This window comes from Protomyctophum parallelum (genome assembly GCF_964188405.1).
Source record: "Protomyctophum parallelum genome assembly, chromosome: 19".
In the NCBI taxonomy this organism is placed as follows: domain Eukaryota; kingdom Metazoa; phylum Chordata; class Actinopteri; order Myctophiformes; family Myctophidae; genus Protomyctophum; species Protomyctophum parallelum.
In genome coordinates this window covers 31,793,308-31,816,633 of record NC_139717.1, presented here as the reverse complement: position 1 = coordinate 31,816,633, position 23,326 = coordinate 31,793,308, and the positions used below count along the sequence as shown (strand labels likewise).

The following is a 23,326-nucleotide window of genomic DNA, read 5'->3' as shown; positions in this document are numbered from 1 at the left end:
AACTAAAATATGGTTCTGCCCGACATACAGCAGCGCTCTGTGGCTGGAGCGAAGGCTGTTAGACCATTAATAGTCTAACAGCCTTCCATCACTGCCTCCTATTTCCTTTTTCCTCAGTCAGTTTGCCTCTACTGGGGCCCAGATAAGATGAAGAAAGCATCTGCCTTGTATAATACTAGAAGTCTGTGTCGCGCCTCCCTAGACCACACATCTGACACGCATGCGCGTGCACACACACACACACACACACTGTTCTGTTGCTTTCATTTCATCGCAGGCAACAAACTTCAAATACGATTGACTTGGCACTTTGTAGTGGACTGGATGAAAAGCATAATTTGCAACTGTTGTATTTACCACACAAACGTATCTAGGCTCTTTCCAGCTCAGCAAGGCTGGACTGGGACGAAAGATTTGACGTGTGTGTGTGCGTGCATGCGTGTGTGCGGCGATCTCTTTATCCCTCTCTCTTTAGACCGCAAACCTAATTGATTTTGCTTTTATGAGGCCACTTTTGGAAAGGCACTTATGATGGAAAGGGAGCGATAGAGCAAGCTGAAAAAGAGAGAACGGAGGCGAAGGGAGACGGCAGTATCCCCAGGGGTGTTCCCTCCCTATACTGCAGATCAATAGGTAGATAGATGTAATATTGGACTACAGTCAGTGAGTGGTGTGTTGTGTTTCACCTGCAGGTTTGTGCTGATTTGTCAGGCTGACTCGACCAGCCACTGGCTTTGTAGCTTTTTGGCTACTGTATATACTGCATGCCTGCATTCACACTAGCAGTAACAAATCAGCAGACAGCAGTACTACAAGCCAGTGGCAGTAGGATACACTGTCTGACCCTTGACAAGCTACAAAATCTAAAAGAAAAAAGGTGAACTAGCTTCATATTATTTCTGCGCTTATGTTGAAGCATCAATCAATCATATGTTTGTTGTCCCACCATCTCCGACTCACCACTCACCATTTCCTCTCCACACAAATCCTACTTTGAAAAACGAGTGAAAACTAAAAGTTGTGAAAACTGTACACTGTGTTTCTAACTTTCTATACACAAATCCATGGAGATTCGAGATTCTATCATCTCCTTACACCCCTGACCAACCAAACACTTTGTTATAACAGTAATAGGCCTTCAGAATCAGAACACATGGTATTGTATTTCAACTGGGACTGGGCAATATATTGATATTATGTTGATACTGTGATATGAGGCTATAGATATTGTCGGGTACTTTGGATATTGTAATCATGTGATATATGGCATAAGTCTTTTACTGGGTTTAAGAAAAGAAAAAAATAAATAATAATAATGTGATATGGCATAAGTGTAGTCTTTTTCTGGTTTTAATAAAACCCCTAATCTGTGTAAAAAATAAAAGGACTTTCATACAAACATCACGACACACAACCATGTATTAAGTAATCAAGCATGTGTTTGACATTGTTTTTGGTGGTGCAGGTTCTGGCTGGCGGTGCAGGGCATGAAGCAACAGCCCCTGCAGGAGGTGGCGGAGAGGGCCCAGGCCATCTGGGCCGAGTTCCTGGCCGAGGGAGCCACCTACTCCATCAACCTGGACTCTCACAGCTATGAGCGCACCAGTCAGAATCTGAAGGACCCCGGACGCTACAGCTACGAAGACGCACAGGTAGACCGGAGAGAGGGTGGGATGAGGGACAACTAAATAGAGGAGAGAGATTGGATGGGATTAATAAAGGTGAAGTCATGTTCGCAAATAATTTGAGTTTGCGGCCATACATCTACAGTAAGTCAGTGATCAAGTGTAGTTGGGAGTCCTAACGTGCATAAGCTCAAAATACCACTGAAGTGGAAAAAGTGGCACTCCAAAATAAAGGATGTACCGTACATGATTGGACCTCTATATGCTTGAACACTTAAACCCTAATAGTTGGTCGTGGTCTATATCTGGCCTCCTATTCCAATTATCTCTTTAAAATGTTGTTAGTATACATACTCACGTGTGTGAGTGAGTTTACACACTTACACACACTGCTAGCACACCCTGCCAATAGACATGTAACGTATAGAGTACTTGGTTGCGTGTCCTTGTAGATTGACTATTTTTCAGTTGTGAGCCACTGGCTCCCTCAACTATGTATAAAGCAACCTTAACCCTTAAATCCGTCTACGTGTCAGTCTCTCACTCTCATGTACAACACACACACACACACACACACATACACTGTTGCTGTCTCTCCCTTCAGGACCACATCTACAAGCTGATGAAAAGTGACAGCTACACTCGGTTCCTACGCTCCAATGCCTACCAGGACCTCCTGATGTCAAAGAAGAAGGTAGGATCCTGTGTGTGTATGTGTGCGCGTGTGTGTGTGTGTTATTGCCATTGGGGGTGATCCCATGAAGTATTTATATGTATATTCACTATACATGCTTTGCACACCAATGTATGCATGCATATATATGTAAGGCATGACCAACGACAAGCAAAGTTATCAAAACATAATGCATGATGGCATATAGTTGTTAAGACGGATACCATATGTCGGCTCTAATGCAGCCCGACGAGTCACAAGTTCAATTTCCGACGGCCGTTGCTATGTATCCTCCCTGTGTCTCTCTCCGTTTCCACTCACCCTTCACTGTACATACAATCAGAATAAATTCAAAAGATAGGGAATCCAAGATAATCCCCTGGAATGTTGGCATGCTATGCCATCGTTTTCCCATTCGTAAAAATGTAATAAATCATTTTGGTTTGACATGACTTTCTACAGCCGTCCTTTGAGGCACAGTAGATACAAATGATACCATAATATTATAATGAGCATTAGCGATGTCCAAAATATTCAGTATTAAATGTATATAAATTAAACTAGACTTACGTAGACGATTAGCAAAATGCAAGAACACGATTTGGCGTTCGATTTGAGCGGTTGGAGCCAACGAGAGGGAATGTAGGAGACCATGTCGTTCACTCCTCAGCTTCAACATTGATATGCATTTTATAGGCTCAGCACTTCTGGTTGATTATTCTTTGTTGATTCACACTTCCTCAGAGCAAGAGTTCTATGTGTGGATAGTGGATAATGTAAGAGTTCTATGTGTGGATAGTGGATAATGTAAGAACGTCTTTGTTACATGTGCTCAGCCTGAGACGGAACAGGGCCGACGGACCTCCCTGGAGAAGTTCACCCGCAGCGTGGTGAGTGGGCTTTCATTTCTGGCCACTTTTACTTCCACTAAAACCTGTGTAGTGTAGGTGTAGATTAGTGTATTTATGCCCACTGATATGATGACAGTGGATTAGGATGATTGCCCGAGGGACGACACAAAGCCTAGTTTACCCCAACATTGAATGCTACCATTAATGCACTCAGCAAGGATGCACCCTCCTGGTTTTTGTGGCCCCAATGGCCTTGCACATAGCGCTAGTGCGCTACCCTTAGGCTTTCCACCTTCACATATTTTCGCAGAATGTAATAATTCCTATGTAACGAAGTATCCCTGGTAGCTGTGTAGTCAATAGAGTAGAAGACTGGGGGCACGGTGGCACAGTTGGTAGTGCTGTCGCCTCACAGCTAGAAGGTCCTGGGTTCGATTCCTGCTCGGGGCGCTGTGGGTGCTGGCGGCGTTTTCCTCCTCCGCGTCATCAGTGCCCATACCCGATGCGGGGTTGGCGAAAGGGTCTTTCTGTGTGGAGTTTGCATGTTCTCCCCGTGTCCCCTAGGGTAGGTACCCTCACAAAAAACATGCAGTAATCCTGGTCTCTAAACTGCCTCCCCCTGGCCAGCCGGGGCGCCTGATGGAGGGGAAAGGAACTGGTTGGAATAACGTGTTCCTTCCACGCGCTACGTCCAAACAGGAAAACTCCCCCCTGTCAGGTGTAAAGGAGCAACTTTACACTCAGGCATGAAGGAAGCATGAGTTCAAGTCGGTTGCTCTCCCCAGGTTGGTGGAGGGTGTAGAAGTAGTAGTAGTAGGGTGTAGAAGACCATAAAGAAATGTCCTTAAAAAATCATGCCCCCCCACTCAGATACATTATGCTCATATACTGTATGTATATGCATGTGAGTTCATGCCTGCCACATCAACACCATACAGTATGTACTCACGCACGTGTCACGATACACCAGATGATTTGGTCCAAGCAGGTCAGCAGCGCAAATCATAGTCATTGTTGACACCAAAATTGCAGTGCGCTACTGATTCGCAAACAACAGACCCCCTACAACGCACAACCAGTCCCAAATTGCCAAACACACCCAGGTGCGGGAAAAACACGCCTCAAGCCGACCCTCCGGAGTCTTTCACAAAACAGGGCTGAATGTGTGTACTAAATCTGTAAAATGATTTTAGCTGCACACAAAGGAACTCTTGCCTGTCTGTTTGTGTTAGAAGAATGTAAGTGGTGGTGCTTCTCCTTTAACCCATTAAGACCTGAGGCCAATTCTATAAATATCAACAGTTTTCTGAAAAACGTATGTTGTTAGATCATTGGTGTTCACATGTGTTCATGTCAAGGACCCCCAAAATGATATTTATTTGGATGCCAATTGCCAAACCCCAATTCAAAGACCCCAGAAGCAAAGTTCAAAATGTTCGCTTTAAAAATGTGCACAACTTGTCACAAACCCCCCCCCCCCCCCCCAAAAAGAACAGCAGATCTACAAGCTTGTAATGTGGCACAAAGTGACGCACTATGATCTTGTATATTTGCTATTTTTGAATGGCCAAACTATAAAATGAAATGTTAAACATGTCAGGCTATTAAGCAACGCAGCTTCAGCTAATACAATTATTAATAAAGATCAATCACTCTCTCCTCTTTCTGGTCTCTGTAGGGCAAGTCCCTGACAGGAAAGCGGCTGACAGGTCTCATGCAGTCCTCTTGACAAGGTCTGGACCCAGAGTAGCAGCATCCGCACCCTGGCTCACCAGAGAGGTTGGGTGTGTGTGTGTGAGTTTGTGGGTGCCCCCCCTGCCCCCCGCTCCTGGGGACCGGCCACGTTAGTGTGACCTTGGATCAGCTCATGAGGACAGACAGCATGCAATAAGTCACCTAGACCTGACACCAGGACAGGTGCTGTCACACCGAAGAGAATAAACTGCAGTGTAAACACTGCTATACTCCTCTGGGGTTCCAAATCGATTCTGTAACCAAAATGGAACATCAGGCTTTACTATTTTCTCTCTGTGTACAGTGTCTACACTTGTGTTAATATGATAGGCCCACACCACCGGGGATGCCCCTTTTTACTGTCAGTGATATAAACTATGGAATGCTTGAATGCCTTTAAGTGTCAATACTGTAGCTAGCTATCTTATTTCACATGTCTTACACTGGGTTGAAATAAAGGAGGATGAAATAAACGGAGAGAGCACACACTGCAACTGAATCTCTGCTTGCTTTTCATGTTGATGGTCAATGAAGGTACGTACAGTAAAGACAACTCTTCCACAATCTTTGAATTCTAGTCTTTAACTATACCCCATGAAAGTCTACAATCTACTGTTCAGACCGGAACGTTATTCGACCAATCATGACGCAGTGTTCATGAAAGATTTTTTTTTTTCAAGGGTAACGCAAGAGAAGTTGAGAGAATAAGCTGACTTTTGGCATGTGAGCTTTTGCAATGAGCTGTTGTTACCAGAACAATTAATGGTAGCAGGTTCGACTGTCAGATAAGGGTTGCTCCAGGACAGGAGTGCTAGTTAGTTGCTGCGAGAGTGAGGTGTAGCCAACACCAACTCTGGATTCCTGGATCGCTGCCCTCCACAATTTCCTATCCAACATTACGTTCTTGAGCTCTTCAGTGTTATCAGCCAAGTGTTGCGCCACAGCATGTCTACATAGGTGGTACCTTAGAGTATATATATTTATAGAGAAGGCACCCAGAGGAAATCTTGCGGCGAAATGGACATAGTGGCCGAATGAAGGTATTGCAGCCTTGCCCCAAACACATGAACGCGCTGTCCGTTGACTATCATTGTACACGTTCACGACGGACGACGCTCGTGCGCGTTCAACGGCAGCGCGTTCATGTGTTTGGGGCCACTCACCATTGCAATCCGTCCCAGAATGCACTCTGTTCCTACCAGGAAGGAGGAGTGAATCCGCCTCATGCGCTTTTGAGCAACTCAATGCAAGTGGATGGGAGGAGAACTCGGGTGTCTTCTCTATAGATATATATACTCTATGGGTGGTACGCTTCTTTCCCCTCCTGGCTGTGCCCTGGGTTGGCTCCCATAGGGTCAATTTACTTGCCTCAAGTTCTAGGTGCCTCCGTGCCTGACGCAGTGCCCTGCCAGCCTCATCCTTTGTCTATGACCCGTGGTAGGTCCCCATAGAGGTCCACATTTCTGATGCGGTCCGTCCATGTTACACCTAGTGCCATTCGTAGCATTCTTGTGTAGACTCCATCCAGGGCTTTTTCCTGTTGTATTGTAAGGGTCCATCAGGTCGATTTTGAAGGTGCAGTTTACCAGGTCGTGATACATAAATTGGCCTCGCTCTGCGCACATTCGTATTATGAAAGGCATATCGGCCCGTGTTGAACGCACTCGGCCCGTGTTGAACGCACACACATTTGGCATACCGCGTCCCTGAATATTTTAGCATTGTGGGAGTGTCCATATGTTAATTATTCTCGCTTTGCGCAATTTGCTATTAAGCCCCTTGACCTAAAGACACTCAGCGCATAACGATTAGACGTGGGTCTGACCACCTCATAAACGCAAAAAGCACTGTTTGATTTGACACTTGAGCGGCTCTGGAAGGCTGGTAGAGTGTTGCCATGTCTGTTTATTATAAGCGGCTTATTTTTCTGTAAAGTTGCTTTGTGTGGTTGCTTTTCTTGTTTCTAAAGTGGTTATTTGGGCTTTTCTCCTAATGTTGTTTAAACCAGTGATCGTCACACAGCACATTCCCATGTCAAGGATCCCCAGATGAATGCATTTGCCCAACTAAGGACAGCTAATCCAAAAATTAAATAAAAAGATTACTTTTGAAAATAGCAGATCTATACCAGCTCACAATGCATCACATTCATTCATTAAAACTATGAACTCTGACTGCAGGGGGATATATAATGATCATTATAACAATGTGCAAGAACATATTTAAAAAGAAGGAAGAACTTTATATTTGTGGACAATCAAAATATGTTTTTTTATTTTAATGTGGTGTCATTCAAATTAATCTGGATATGGCAGACTCACTATTTAGAAAATAAAAACATGGCACTTCATTTAAAATAGGTTACAGACCCCTGTTATATGCGCTTATTTTTATAGACCTATTTACTTGTTTCTATGAGACATGGCGGTTTTGCGTCTTTTAAAAAAAAATGTTGAGATTAGAAACGGCCATAATTCTTTCATTTCTCAACCTTAAAAATAAATAAAAACATCTCCATAATCCGTGGGAAATGTGCTTTCATATGCTGTATCACACCCGATTCAAGTCTTCTTCAATAAAATGCTACGAGCGAACTCAGCGAAGACCATACCATCGGGGCCACAGCATTACGCAGCACGCATTCAACTCATTCCTTCGTCGTGACTTGAATGAAATAAAATATAATAAACGTTATTTTACTGGTGTTTTTCAATAGAAACAAATAAAGAGCGTGTGTAGGCTACTGCATGCAAGTGCAACAGTGCATATACATGCATGCACTAGGCTATATTTCTTCCGTGTCGGGATGGTGATTGAGCTCTTCAAGTTCACAGCCCGTTTGGTCTTTCATAAAAAAACGTTGATATTAGCCTATAAACACTCATGGTTCTCTCATTTCTCAACCGTTTTATTAAATGTAAAAATCTCCATATTCCTTATGAATCTTGCTTTCATTCGCTGTATGGTACATGGTTCTATCGTTATCGAATTAATTAATTACGCATGGATTGGCAATTTGCCAATATGCTGCTATCTACTCGCAATTCCATTCCGATCTGAAAGGTGGGTCTGTTCTTTTGAGGCATAAAGGTGACAGCATGCAGTGCAATAGGAATAATTAACCCAAATGTGACAAAGGCATGTCATGTCTTCTATGGTGCCAGCCTGAAGAAATGTCATACCACGACCCCCAAAGTGCGCATTCCGTATGTGACATCAGCTGACTGGTAAAGAGAATAGTACGGACATGTTGATTGGGTACGTCTCAAACACGCCTTAAACACACCCATGACTAATTCAAGGCCGTTTTGCGCACTCCGCGGGGTGTCAAAAGCGCTTCTTAACATGCCCAAAATTGCAATATGACATACTACACGCCCCCAGATCATAATACTGTAATTAGATTAGTAATATAGAAGTAAGTAACATAGAAGTCCTAAATCGACCCCATGTCTCTGGAGTGCAATGTAGGTTTGATCATGTCAAAGCCTCTGCAGATTTGCAGCAGCATACTGAACACCCAAAAGTGAGCCTGCTATCAGTTTTACTGTCGCATCATGATGAATTGATCAAGGGACATTTCTGGTGGTGAGTTTTACAAAGTTGTTTGCTTATTGTACCTTACCGTACCCATACCTTCGTAACATTCTATACAAGGCCCGACCCATTGCTACACACAATGAGCCTGGCTGGACATTTTTCACCGTGACAGTCTGTGAAGAAGAGGTCTGTGATAAATAAAAGTAAAATGCACAAAACAGTCTGAGTTTGCCATCTGTCATGAGAGGTGGATCAGTTAATCACTGTAAAACTGTTTGTTTTGAATTGAGTTCATTGTCTATGATGGCATGTGAAATCAGTTCAAGTGTGTGTTTTTGTATCTATGGAGTCAGTCAATAAATCAACAGCTCAGTGAATGAAAATAATAATAAATAATTTGTCCCCTTTAATAGTTGTTTTTTGGGGGTATTTGTCACTGTATATATTGCACATAGGCCTATGTCAAAATTGTAATGTGCATTTAACCGATCCTCACTTTTAGGCGAAGTGGTTGGTCTGTGGATGTGTGTGTGTGATGCCATCTTGTGGCCACATCACAGCCTTAAGGAGAAATGGAAGTCAGAATGTCCATTGGGGTTGGGGCTGCTGTGTGTGTGTGTGTGTGTGTGTGTGTGTGTGTGTGTGTGTGTGTGTGTGTGTGTGTGTGTGTGTGTGTGTGTGTGTGTGTGTGTGTGTGTGTGTGCGTGTGTGCGTGTGCGTGTGTGCGTGTGTGCGCGCGCGCGCACGCGCGAATGGACCAGCAGGATCGGAGAAAAGAAGAGATGGAAGAAGGACAAATTTCACTGACCATTTGCAAAATAATGAGGGAGGGAATCTGTGGAGTGAAATGTAGAGAAAGGGGGACAATAGGAAATCATATACAGGAGAAAGGAAAATGGACAGCCATTGGTTAGTGGGAACCAGTAGGCCATGGGAGAAAGTTTTAGTTGTTAACGATAGTTCAACTTAGAGCTGTAATGCTCCATCATCCGTCTGCTCCAATCAGATCTGCGTTACCTTGTCCGCACCCCTTTATAAACGGTCCTCACTTCCCTTCGCTCATCTGTGCTTCCGTTCAGGTAGCACACAGACACGTTCGAGAGCTCACAGCTCACCTTCTTCATTCGTCATTTCCATCCAAGTTCAAGAGTCAACAAACTCCTCCACGGCCGCAGCTTTCATCCCAGGACACACCGTCGGGTGTTTCGCCAGCGTCCCAGGCCCTGCATGCCTCCATCAGATACAGTATAATTCTAATTGCTCGTCACTGCTATTTATCCACCTGAATGGTTCAACCTTCAAAACAAACGTAACTGCTAACAGCCTAATTTCGATTCCGTTCCGATGCTGCCTCCGCACTAGCCACTTTTTACCCTGCTTGCTTGCTGCTGCTCAGTGCTTTGTATGTCGTGCGTTGCCGTTACAAGGCTGCTTATGCTGTATAGTGTATACTGCTGCTAATGCCTCATGCCACCAGTCTCGCACTGCTTCAGGTGGCGTCTGGGCGATCATGCATTAAACGTTGCTTTCACGGCAGTAAGCTACTGGTCATCCTGTGAACGTAGCATAGATCAGGCTGCAGGTCTAAAATCATACACGGCGTTTTAGTTCGTCCACAGTGTAGAGTGGCGACACGCTTTGTCTAGTTCCAAACTTTTTGTTCCTTGGCGGAACTTTCCCCCGAGATAGAACGAGCACTTCCGCATTCCATTGTTGCCATGAGAGTCAACACTAGTGTAGGCTCGAGGATCGTTTGCTTTTGCCTGAAGGCTGGCGTGCTTTGATGACGCAGTGTTGTGATGCGCCAGTGTTGGCTGTGATGAGCTGTTGGATGGAATAATAATAAACGGAGCGACCGGTGGCGTTCCAATGATAAACTCCTCGTCATCTATCCTTATAAAGAGAGTCTAAAGCCCGCATTTTCTTCTAGCTGCGGCCGGCGCTACACTAGCGTCACCACTATCGTATCTTAGACTCCTAGACTACTCTGAGCATGTCCGGTGCCGTCAGGTTGCCACGTCCGCTCATTTTAAGCGTCTCAGGCTTGTTTTATTTAATCACTTACCAGGTGGACGCCGTTGTTTAAACCCACGGTTCATTCGAAGCACCCTCAGTGTTACATGTTGGTAAATTATCTGACGCTGTCGGATCGTTTTCATAATGATTCAAGTTAGTTTTCGTGACTTGTTTTTGCGGACCTGGCGCTTGTCTCCTCCAACATGGCAACTCGGTGCCCCATTCATTCATGCCCTGGCAATCTACTAGTGCTCCAGATTCTTTCTTCAATCATGTGGATTGTGATGAGATGTTGAGCGTAATCGTAGGAAAAAGAAAAAGAGAGAAGAGAGAAAGGGAGAAAGAGAAAAAAGAGAAGGAGGAGGAAAAGAAACAAAGTAAAAAGAGGAGAAGAAGAGAGAAAAGAGAGGCGCGTGTCAGTGTGAACACGTTCAAATAGCTGATCTACAAGCCGTGAGCTTTACAGGTCGGAGCTCCCACTATCAGCTCAATAAGTCACATTTTGCTGTGGTTTATTCCCGGGTTTTCATTCCATGTCTAACCCCCTGATCGACGTTAGACCCTCAAGAACGCTCCATTATTACATTGTCAATGAAGGGAAAATGCTTGCCATATTGTCCCTCTTTACGCCACTCTGTTCCTATCATTCACGGCATTTAATGTTCATGCCGGCACCGCTCGTTCACTTGACCTTTCACCACCTAGTTAACTTGAGCTAGCCCCCTTTTCACCAGCGCCCCTCATTTCTCACGGGTGTGATTATCACATTGCGTTTGCTCAGGAATCGGCTCAAGTGCGCGGATCGGCTTCCCGCTGTCCCCCTAAATCGTTCATTTAGGACAATGGCTTGTCTTCAGGGCGGCCGTGTTCCATCTGGTATTCCTCTCCTTTCACAGCAAATCTCAAATCTGCTGCCGCGTTTGCACATTGTCGTACCTCGCCCAGCAGATATGGAAGTACGTGTCTCTGATGTCTCGGTTCAACACATGGTTAGAAAGCGTAGCTCGCTTTCCACTTCATTCACGCGCAGTGGGCGCATAGTCTGTCTTCTCTCAGGATTCAGGTCCGCCTATGTCGACCTTCTCGATGGCGAGACCGTGCTCACCGAGCCGTACCTAATTAAGATTTTCTCTGTTACTCACCCGTCAACTGCATTGTTTCTCCCGTCAATTAAGTCTTAATATTCTACTCTCACTCCAACTGCCACGTCGGTCCGACCATACTAACTCCATGCTTGTGCCCCTCCTGTCCAGCTACCTGCTCGGCGATCATCAGGGAAACGAGCACTGTTCACGCATGCCTGGAAGGCCAGGTTCCCGGCTAGGCCTCAACACGGACCCCCACCGAGCTGAACTCGTCAGCCATCCAACGCAGCCTAATCCCATCAGCAGCCACGCACTGCAGCAGCCAAACCCAGCCGGCAGCCACGCACCGCGACAGCTAAACTCAGTCGGCAGCCATGCACTGCAACAGCTAAACTCAGTCGGCAGCCACGCACTGCAACAGCTAAACTCTCTGGCAGCCATGCACTGCACCAGCTAAGCTCGACAGCCACGCACCGCAACGTCTCAACTGCGCCGTAATGTCTAAACTCATAGGTAACCACCCACTCAACGTCTCAAACCACTCACCTCAACCCATTTCCGGGCGGGAACCCCTATCGGTATCTTACCCCCTCAGGCCGGGAACCCATACAGTACGTACAGTATTCAAATGTAAAATTTCGATGCTGCTTTATAAATATTTGAAGTTTTTCAGAAACCTTAGGTCAGGATTCAGAGGCGTTTTTAGAATCCGCCTTAGGCCTAAATGGATTAAGCCATAACCTATTCACAGCCTCCGTTGCTCGGAGAGCTCAGGCCACCGTGCTACGCTCCCACTTCAGTTTTGGGGGGGAATTCCAAGCGGAATAGTTTCCCGCAGTCGGCCATATCACTATTAATAATTTCGGTTCCACGTCCACTGCGTCAGCCATAGCCCAAGAACCTATGTTCGTCAAACCTTTCCCCTCGGGTCTGCCGCGTTCGTCAAACATCACGACGCCCAGTTTTCGCTCGATGCCCAGAGATCCATGGCGTCTACTAGTCCGGCACCGTGGTCAGGTACCTCTCCTCCGTGCTCCTCCCCCTCCACGTTAAGACCAGTTTCTTCCCTGCTACTGCGGAGACCGTCCTCCTCCTCGGCCGTGAATGCCGGACACTTCCGCCCCACGGAAATCCCTGGACGGGTGCTGCACCAGGATGTCTCCGTGGTACTTGACATCAACCAGGATGAGCACATCACCAACGAGCATCCGTACGGGCCATTACCAAGTATAACAGAGAAGATAGCAGTGAGGAGACTAGCTGGTCACTGCCACCGCCATCGAGAACTCCCGGCCAAGGCCGCACCGCGGGAACCAACGCTGGGCGTCGATCGAGAGGACGTCCCACACCTTCCTAGGCAGACGCACTAAAGAAAGATACCGGTGCGGAAGCACAAAGGAGCCGGCCAGATGTACGAAGGACCGAGATGACCGGAGTCGTCGTTGGAGGGCTCGTCTGAGGTCGTCGTAGAGAGTTCGCCTCCCATCTCCGCTCGCTGCTCCTAAGATGTGGTCTCCCTCCTGACCGCTATACTCCAGCCACTCCCTGAGAATCGGAGCCGCCACCACCGCTGCTGCCAGCGGCGTCTCCGTCCTGATCCTGCAAGCCTCGGGCCACTGGTCGTCCTCCGCCTTCTCCTCCTACGTCAGACCTTCCTCCGCCTCCGTGCTCGATGCCCAGAAGTCCATGGTGTCTTCCAGCGCGGTACCTACATTGACTGGTGGATGTGTCGGGTGGCGGGTACCTCCTCCTCTGCCCACTTCTAAACATGTTCTCCCTCTCCAGGACGCCCACTCACTTCCTCCAAAACGACGGTCGACCCGTCCTCCGGCCACGCAGGCCTCCTCCGTCGGGAGTCTCCCTGTCCCGCCAGGCGAATCAAATTCTCACTCACTGCCCTCCGTCGAGAGGACGCCTGCTAATCAAATTCTCACTCACTGCCCTCTGTCGAGAGGACGCCTGCTAAACAATCATTCCATTCACGTTTCATTCATGCCATGCTAACCAACCTTACTCTCATCCCAAACAGACTCCGCCGGCAAACGATTTCCGGCCAACCATCCAGAGGCTCGCTAACCATCGGGCTGTTCGCCTACCAACCATACCTACTAACCATTCTCCCACAAGCCCCTTCCGCAAAGGCTCCCATGTCGGCGGCACCAGCCGTCGTGAGGCTCCAATGGCGCGGGGCCTTCCTGACTCTCCCACGGATCCCTTCTCGCTAAAGGCCCCGGCTCGTCGAGGGAATCTCTCCAACATCGTTTGTATAGTCCCTTCCAGGTAAACCTTAATTTACTCCTTCCTCCAGACGTTTGCACCATTCCTCCAGGCGCGCACTATTTATTTCCTTTTGGGGGGCAGGCTCAAGAGCCCCCCCTGCCTCCGCCAGGCAGGATCCGAACCGAGGCTCTGGTCCGTCCCCAGGGGGCCCACGCCAAAGCTCCTCCACTGTCTCCTCCTCGTACCGTCATCATTCTGTTATCATTCTGTTATCATACTGTCAGTCACTTCTCTGTCCATTCACTCAATCCCAGCTCCATACTGTAATCAATTCATCTGCAATAAATCTCACCTCCAACCTCCACCCTCCGTCTTAAGTGTAAGCTCGTTAAGAGTTGAAGTTTTAGTTGTTAACGATAGTTCAACTTAGAGCTGTAATGCTCCATCATCCGTCTGCTCCAATCAGATCTGCGTTACCTTGTCCGCACCCCTTTATAAACGGTCCTCACTTCCCTTCGCTCATCTGTGCTTCCGTTCAGGTACCCGCCACCTCCCCGACGACCGCCCAGCAGCAGGCTCCACCAGGTCGGCCCCAGGGGGGCAGGCTCAAGAGCCCCCCCTGCCTCCGCCAGGCAGGATCCGAACCGAGGCTCTGGTCCGTCCCCAGGGGGCCCACGCCAAAGCTCCTCCACTGTCTCCTCCTCGTACCGTCATCATTCTGTTATCATTCTGTTATCATACTGTCAGTCACTTCTCTGTCCATTCACTCAATCCCAGCTCCATACTGTAATCAATTCATCTGCAATAAATCTCACCTCCAACCTCCACCCTCCGTCTTAAGTGTAAGCTCGTTAAGAGTTGAAGTATTCTTTAACAAGAAACTAAGAAAGCCCTCGGGACAGCGGGATTTACAGCACCTCGTTCGATCCAGCTATAAATCTCTTCCAAAGCCAACTTGAAAAGAAGCTGTGGTGCAGAGAGGTTTAGCTTTGACTGAGTGGTAGAACTGTGTGTATTATTGGGACCGTATACTGTAGGTCGTGTTTACTATGAAAACCTGCATTTCCCGTCAGTCAGTCAGTGCGTCGTGTCACGCCTCCATTATATGGTCACGCCTTGTGACATCACGCCTCGTGACACGGCACGACACCATATATGGCCATCTCCATATATGAAGGTCACGACACTGACCTCATCAAACCCTGGATAGCCATACAGAAGACTGGATCATCACCTAGATCTGCCAGCCAGCCAGCAACTCTACATCTGACTTCAAACCCTTAGATCTCCATATATGGAGCTGACCTGTTCTCTGTTCTGACATTCCATATGTTGATTCTCCCCACCCATCCTTCCTCTTCCCAAAAGAGGAAGGACCCAAAAGTTATTAGTAGAGTTCTCAACAGGCCCAAAAATTAAGGCCCGGCCCTACCTGGGCCCTCATTAAACCCTGTACACTCAAGCACATTGCCCCTGCTGCCATCCTTAGATCTCCATATATGGAGCTACCTGTTCTGACATTCCATATGTTGATCTGACCTCAAGACACGCTCCATATATGGCCAGTACAGAATTCATTCCATATGTTCATCTGACCCCCAATCCCAAAGCGCCAGCGCTCGCCCAGCAGTCTGCTGTCACCCAGGCGGATGCGTGCACGGGCGAGGTCGCTTCTTGCCCTCAGGGCGTGCGTGCGTGCACAAGTACAAGTGAGAAACCAGTACAAAAAAGGGGCGAGGAGCCTGGGCCGTGGCTCAGCGGTCCAGGCACCTTGGCTGGTAAACCAGTCTGGCAGTGTGCCGCGTGTTCCACTCCTGATCCTGACAGCCTCCACTGCATGTCACATAAAATAAAGGCGAAAGCCACAAAAAAACGGGTTGGTTGGTTGGGGGGGGGTGGTCAGCATGACATGAAGAGGTATTATTGTTTTTCTCCTTCCTTTCCTATAATTATTGAGTCATCACACCTACAGACATGACATCTGAACCACTTCACATTCTCTTTTCCTGATCTTTCTCTGTAAAGTCTTCCACCCATAGTGGTGTCAAATGTCAATCTATATCACCTCTCCAGTGTGGCAGTGCCAGACCCAGAACCAACAAATGTTAGGTGTTCTTTAAGATTACTTTTGCTATGTTAGTCATGCCATTTTGCTTTCTCTATATTCCTAGAGCATTCAGTTTTCTCCAAACGGTTATCAGCTTCAAGGCAAGCTGAGATAAGCATTTATCAATGGGAGCATTGGAGATAAACATTACAAAAGGTATATTTATTGTGTGATTGTATTTTTCTTTCTTATACTGTTTTATACTAATGCCTAAAGGGGTAACCAAATGTGTGTTCTATCATAGGAAGGAGTGGCCTCCTACCTTTCAGGATTTCTCCCAATATCTAGAGACATTGGTCTGGTTGGGTTTAATCATTTATTCTATAATACTAGGGCTATATGTTTATATTGTTCCATTGTTTCTCATATGGTTTTGAATTATGTGTGTGCTCTGCTCATGAGTTCACTAATGGATTTAATTTTACTTTTTGTCAACGAGACCAAGGAGCTGAAGGGGATTTCAAGAAGCTGAGGAGAAGGCACACAGCACACCCTTATTCACATCTGTGTTGCGGTGGAACAGGTCAGTGAAGTGACTTTAAATTCCTTGGTATACATGCTATGGGCCACACGCCACGCTCTTGGTAAAGAAAGGCTCAGCAATGGCTTCTCAGGGTGTTCTACAACAGTACCATCAAGAGCATGTTATTGTTATCGATCTCCCTGTTCCAATTCTATAAGTAAATATAGGTTCATGTGCGACGTGCGTGTGTGTGTGTGTGTGTGTGTGTGTGTGAATTATTGTATGAGCTATTTCATATAGCCCCTGGCCTTGATATCATGACTAAATACAAAGGAACACCCACTTCTCTGGAAACCAATCATATCACCACCCCAATATGAAGGACTGTCGTAAAGGCTTTGGATTGGTACAATTTTAGAAGATTGCATCAGCCTTTAGTTGAGTGGACTCGCTCCTAGTTCCTACACTAGAGCTTGAAAACAACTTGCTCCTCAGGTATGTCATTGACTGTAGCAAAACACAAAAGCAAAAAAACAAAAACATATGAATTAATAAAATAAAATATTTATATAGAAATTGAGGCGTTAATGTCCACTGACATGAATAAAATGGAAATGAGATAAACATATATATATATCAAAATCAAGTACAAAAGCATAACATGAAGTCGTCAAAATACAAGTTAAGTGTCACACAAACTAGTATGTTTTAGCCAAAGAAAATATATGCCAAAGAATTGTTGGTGAGGACTAACCCAGCCAGCACACCCACGTGGGCCCCTTTTGGTTTCAAGGTCGGCTGAACAACTGCTGCTACATTTCTCATGTAGGCTACTAGGAAAATGAAGTCACACCACCATCCATCCATCCATCTTAACCGCTTATCTATAGTCTGGTCGCGGGAGCAACAGCTCCACCAGAGAATAAAACTATACATATATACTATACTATGCTATACATATGTACTATGAAGTGCTATGACTACATACAATGCAATTATAGTGCTGTCTACATGACATGCTATAAGTCTCTATCAAATGCTATCTAAGTCTACAAAAGTGCTATCTAAGGGGTAATTGGGGTATGTAATTGTAAGAGTAGGACTGCACCGAATAGTTTCACTTCAATGGAAGTCAAATGGGGCTCAGATTGGACTGAAACCATGCCCAAATACGGAGATCAATACGGCACAAATAAATGATGTCCGTCACACCACCTTATATGGTTGCCAATCCATTATGCCTCGCGTGACATCATGGAGACCCTTAGTTCTCCATATATGGATCTCACCTCGTATACTGTAAAGGTGCGTGCAAGCGCCTTGTCATGACTACGTGATTCAGCAAAAGTACTTACGTGCTCTGTATTCTGCGCAATTGGCACGTGCGCAGTTCTGCATGTCTTGCATGTCTGACCTTCAATAGAAGTAACCATGTTCGCCCGGAGCAGTGCGTTGGTGTTTGTCCCACAATGTGGGCAGGTTAGGAACATGGCCACCCTGAAGGACATCGCCAGTCATTTGAAGTCCATCAAGAACATCCACAAAATCAGCAATTCCATGAAGATGGTGGCAGCTGCCAAATATGCCCATGCTGACAGACAGCTGAAGCCTGCCCGCGTGTATGGAAACAGTGCCCTGGCCCTGTATGAAAAGGGTGAGATCAAAGTACCAGAGGACAAGGCGAGCCAGCACCTGATCATTGGTGTGTCATCTGACCGTGGCCTCTGTGGTGCTATCCACTCTGGTGTCGCCATGGCCATGAAGAGTCAGATAGCCACTCTGACCGCTGCTGGCAAGGAGGTGAAGGTGGTCACCGTGGGGGATAAGCTAAGGGGTCTGCTGCACAGGACTCATGGACAGCACATTATATTAAACTGCAAGGAAGTGGGTCACAAGCTGCCAACTTTCAATGATGCTTCTATCATTGCTACAGAGCTGCTTAACTCGGGGTATGAGTTTGACCAGGGGTCTATCATCTATAACAGATTCAGGTCTCTTATCTCATACAATACAGACAACAAGCCTCTGTTTTCCGTCGATACAGTTGCTAATTCGGAGGCCCTGAGCATCTATGGTGACATCACTACTGACACACTGAGGAACTACCAGGAGTTTACCCTGGTCAACCTCATCTACTACAGCATGAAGGAATCGACCACCAGTGAGCAGAGCGCCAGGATGACCGCTATGGACATTGCCAGCAAGAATGCCTCTGAGATGATTGACAAGCTGACCCTCACATTCAACCGTACCAGACAGGCTGCCATTACCAACATCTAGTCAAAGTGTGTAAAGTATAGAGAAATCAAGCTCTTACAGAGAACTGTTTATATTATATTATATTATATTATATTATATTATATTATATTATATTATATTATATTATATTATATTATATTATATTATATTATATTATATTATATTATATATTATATTATATTATATTATATTATATTATATTGTCCCTCGATAGATGTGTACATTATTGTTAAAGAAAGATTATTGGAATTCTTAAGACAGCCTGGCTATATACAGAGCCACACAAAATTCAGAGCCATAAAAAAGCAGTTTGGAAGTTTAGAGACAGACAGACAGACAGACCCTCTCATAGACGGCTAGCCTCCTAACGAGCCATGCCGTGCAAATGCCATACAGCTTTGTCGGTTCCTGATGGCTACAACCGAATGTTTTACAGTGACATAATGCCACCCAGCCTGGAAGTGCTCCACTGAAAGCACCTTTCTAGTTCCATTTAAATCCTTGTTAATGTCTTGTTTTGTCAAATCTTTTCATAGTTTCTAAGCACTCAGCCGTCCATGTGCTTAACAGCAATTCCTGCTATGCTAATGGCTTCTGACAGAAAGCAAACGTGAGTTTTGAGGGGACTGAAATTAGAATTCAAACTAATGCACTAGCGATAGCACTCAAATTATTCCTCAATCACAAGCAATGTACGAATTTGTCGGCACCTCCAACTTTCATCTTTCAAACTATCTGCCTTGCTAAATGTGCTGTAGCCACACATGTTTCTAGAATGAAATATAAAAATGATCAAATCACAGTCATGTGAAATATTCTCTTTAGGCTAGGCTAAACTTAAATGACTCTTAAAGCACCTGCACGAGGTGGCTGTCATGCCTCGTGACCGTCCGTTACGCCTTGTGACATGCTGCATATATGGCCAGTACAGAATTCATTACATATGTTGACTGACCTCATCAAACCCATAGATCTCCATATATGGAGCTGACCTGTTCTGTCACACTTGCAAATGAACCAAATTGGTACAAATTGGTATCATCACCTGGATCTCCATATATGAAGATCACAACACTGACCTCAACAAACCCTGAATAGCCATACATGGAGAAGACTGGACCATCACCTAGATCTGCATATATGAAGCCGGCCTGCAACTCTACATCACGGACACCAGATTGATAGTTTAACTCCTGCTTCTTAACTGTGCTGTATTACCATTACAGAATATGCATTTTGAATCATCTCTGAAACTCGCAGCATGGAATGCAGCTGTCGAGGCAGCGCCGCTGCTGTAGGTTTTCCTTTTTTCCGTTATTTTCTCCCAGTTGCGCTCTGAGCGCTCTCTTGATTCTTTTTCTGGGGGGTCATGCGTCCCTTGCGTAAGATTGGCCGTTCTCTCACGGCTCTCCACTTGTTTTTGGTTTAGGTTTTTTACACTGAACGTATTGTTCGTTCCATCACCATCCTCATCACCGCCAGTTTGACGAGTGAACCCTTATGTGATTTCCTCCGGTATCATTTTCATGAGAATTGGGCACAATAAGTTTCCATACGTGTCTGATACAACTCCCATTGAATCTAGGCTTCTTACTTGGATCTCTCTATTTTCCCTATCTCGTATGCATTGACTGCCTGCTCCTGCCTGCACTTGTTCCAGGCCTTGTTACACGCACCATATATGGCCGTCTCCATATATGAAGATCACGACACTGACCTCCTCAAACCCTGGATGGCCATACATGGAGCTCCATATATGGCCAGTACAGAATTCATTCCATATGTTGACCTGACCTCATCAAACCCTTAGATCTCCATATATGGAGCTGACCTGTTCTGACATTCCATTATGTTGATCTGACCTCATCAAACCCTGTACACTCAAGACACGCTCCATTGTTACTGAAATTAGTTGTTGTTGTACTATTCCGCTATGTCTGCCTAAAAGTACAGTACTTGAAATTCCATTCTTCCATTACTGAAATTAGTTGTTTGTTTGTTGTCTAGGTGTACTATTCTATATCTGCCTAAAAGTACAGTAGCCTACTTGTTAGAGTTAAAGATTTAGCTGGGGACCTGGAGTCTGTGAAATCTTTCACAGACTTACAGTGCCACCAACAGGTGGATTTTTGAAAATGACTCAAATCATGAAGGCAATGTGCAATTTACGTGGAATCTTTTTCGGTTTTATGTCTAACCTCCTTAAAGACTGTCAGGAAATGACACTATTCTCTTAAGTGTTTTGTCAGTGCTCTTTTTGATCTTGTGCAAGGAGTGTAGTTTGAAGATAAACTAAACATTTATTTTAATTATTGCAATTCGGTCCTACTGACCATAAACATATTTGCAATAAAACCCCTTATTTTTTCTGTGAGTGAAGACATTGTGTTCGGATCTCTCTATTTTCCCTATCTCGTATGCATTGACTGCCTGCTCCTGCACTTGTTCCAGGCCCCCAGTAGGTGTGCAAAAGGACCCTCTTAACAACTCTGTGTAAAGTTAAATACAATTGAATATCTGCAAAACAGATATTCACTTTACTGTTTTTAATTGCGACTGTAGGTCGCAGTTTACTATGAAAACCTGCATTTGCATGTCCGTCAGTCACGCCTTGTGACACGCACCATGTAGGAGCCATGAATTGGATTATTGTAATATTTTGGTCAATGAAATGAATGGGCCGTTACTGGTGTTAATGCGATTGATTGACGGGCATAGAGCGGACCTGGTTCACTCAAGAAGGTTCACTGTAAGTCTGTGAAAGATTTCACAGACTCCAGGTCCCCAGCTAAATCTTTAACTCCAACAAGTAGGCTACTGTACTTTTAGGCAGACATAGTACACCAATAGACAACAAACAACTAATTTCAGTAATGGAGGAATGGAACACCTTTCCAGAATGGAATTTCAAGTACTGTACTTTTAGGCAGACATAGCAGAATAGTACAACAACAACAACTAATTTCAGTAACAATGGAGCGTGTCTTGAGTGTACAGGGTTTGATGAGGTCAGATCAACATAATGGAATGTCAGAACAGGTCAGCTCCATATATGGAGATCTAAGGGTTTGATGAGGTCAGGTCAACATATGGAATGAATTCTGTACTGGCCATATATGGAGCTCCATGTATGGCCATCCAGGGTTTGATGAGGTCAGTGTCGTGATCTTCATATATGGAGATGGCCATATATGGTGCGTATCACAAGGCGTGACTGACGGACATGCAAATGCAGGTTTTCATAGTAAACTGCGACCTACAGTCGCAATTAAAGTGAATGTCTGTTTTCTCAAGCAGTGCATTCAATTGTATTTAACTTTAATCAAATAATATTTAATTTATGTTACAATTTTGGACCCAGCTAATTCCTTTTGTTTGTGGAGCGGAGCGCGTCTGACAACGCCAATATGATATATCGGTGCATTCCCAACTGTAAATGATGTATTTTTGTTTGTTTGATGTTTCCTGAGGTCAACAGGGTTTCGGGTCTTCCAACATCATACCCCTCACTCAGGCGACCCAGCCAGGGCTGATCAAATCCCGACTTAAGTCCCAGTAGCTACCCTTGATCAGTCCATCAGGGAATGAGCAAGGCCACACAATCCTTTGCTCCGGAACTACTCTGCGTGCGTGCAGTGTAGGTACCATGGCACCTTTCTAGGAGATCCAGTCAGTGTGTCCTGGTTACGTAGCAGTAGGGTCAAGCCTTACACAGACCTGACTGAAAACTACGTCCTGACTGTGAGTACACTTCCATACACATGTATATTACTGCCTCACTAACATAGAGCCCCGACCGAAGCCAGTTCTCAAATTCAAAACACAGCACACAGCCTCCTTCATTATGCCTTTTCATGTGCACGGCAACCCCAAACCATTGTTAACTCAATTCAATTCAATGGGCTTTATTGGCATGAGAAAACATACGTTTACATTGCCAAAGCAGAAAGAACAATACAACAATACAGTCAGCAATACAATCAAAACAAAAATTATGTACATTTGAAGGTCAGAATCTTCAATAGATCAAATTCTATGTACCAAGGTCACTCAATGCAGGTATAGTGCAGGAATATACACAATGATTAGTCTTTAGTAGGTGGTTGTGTTCCATTTGATATCCTTCTCCTATGACAGCAACTCACAAATCTTGCTGCTGTGTTTACTTTCAACACATGCCACAGACAAAAAACATGAAGTACTTCTGGCAGAGCTTCATTACACCTTTCTATAGTTTCAAGGATTCCTGTAAAAGTGCAATATTTAAATGACTTATTTTATACAATATAATTTAAATATATGCATTATTTGTATTGTATTTATATGGATGTAATAGGCTGTTTTATTGATCTTATGTTTACAGACAGCTTCTAGGGAGTACAAGAAGACACTAAAGGAAGCCATTGTCATGGCGGCAAAGGTCCAGGAAACACCACTGGTGGTGTCTGTCTGTCTGTCTGTCTGTCTGTCTGTCTGTCTGTCTGTCTGTCTGTCTGTCTGTCTGTCTGTCTGTCTGTCTGTCTGTCTGTCTACAGCAGTGGTTCCAGGGGGTCCCCAGCTAAATGGTCTGTAGACTAATGCATGTCAAACTGTGGGTCTGCTAGAGCTGTAAAGATATTCTCTTATGGAGGTCCCCCTGGCTAATTGATGTCAATTTGGGGGTCCTTGCATGAAAAAGTTTGGGAACCACTGGCCTACAGTACATGCTTGAGTGTCTGCCATCTATAATTCTATAAAGCGATTCCAGAGTCAG

The 23,326-nt window shown here is 45.3% G+C and overlaps 2 protein-coding genes across 2 annotated transcripts in view; both read left to right on the top strand.

Moving 5' to 3' along the window:
- Positions 1 to 4,878, top strand: part of LOC310876659 (regulator of G-protein signaling 6-like) — a gene marked incomplete at its 3' end in the record, with an annotated part of 109,080 nt that extends 104,202 nt beyond the window's left edge. The window contains exons 14-17 of the mRNA XM_083790250.1: positions 1,466 to 1,652; positions 2,230 to 2,319; positions 3,135 to 3,188; positions 4,828 to 4,878. Of these exons, the coding sequence (XP_083646376.1) occupies positions 1,466 to 1,652; positions 2,230 to 2,319; positions 3,135 to 3,188; positions 4,828 to 4,878 (382 nt within the window). The remainder of the gene's footprint in view (positions 1 to 1,465; positions 1,653 to 2,229; positions 2,320 to 3,134; positions 3,189 to 4,827) is intronic.
- A 12,845-nt stretch (positions 4,879 to 17,723) lies between these two features.
- Positions 17,724 to 18,594, top strand: LOC310876915 (ATP synthase subunit gamma, mitochondrial-like; the record flags this gene model as incomplete). Its single annotated transcript, XM_083790564.1, has 1 exon — positions 17,724 to 18,594. Exon 1 carries the CDS (start codon positions 17,746 to 17,748, stop codon positions 18,592 to 18,594), a length of 849 nt encoding a protein of 282 aa, XP_083646690.1. The 5' UTR covers positions 17,724 to 17,745.
- Positions 18,595 to 23,326: the final 4,732 nt, after the last annotated feature.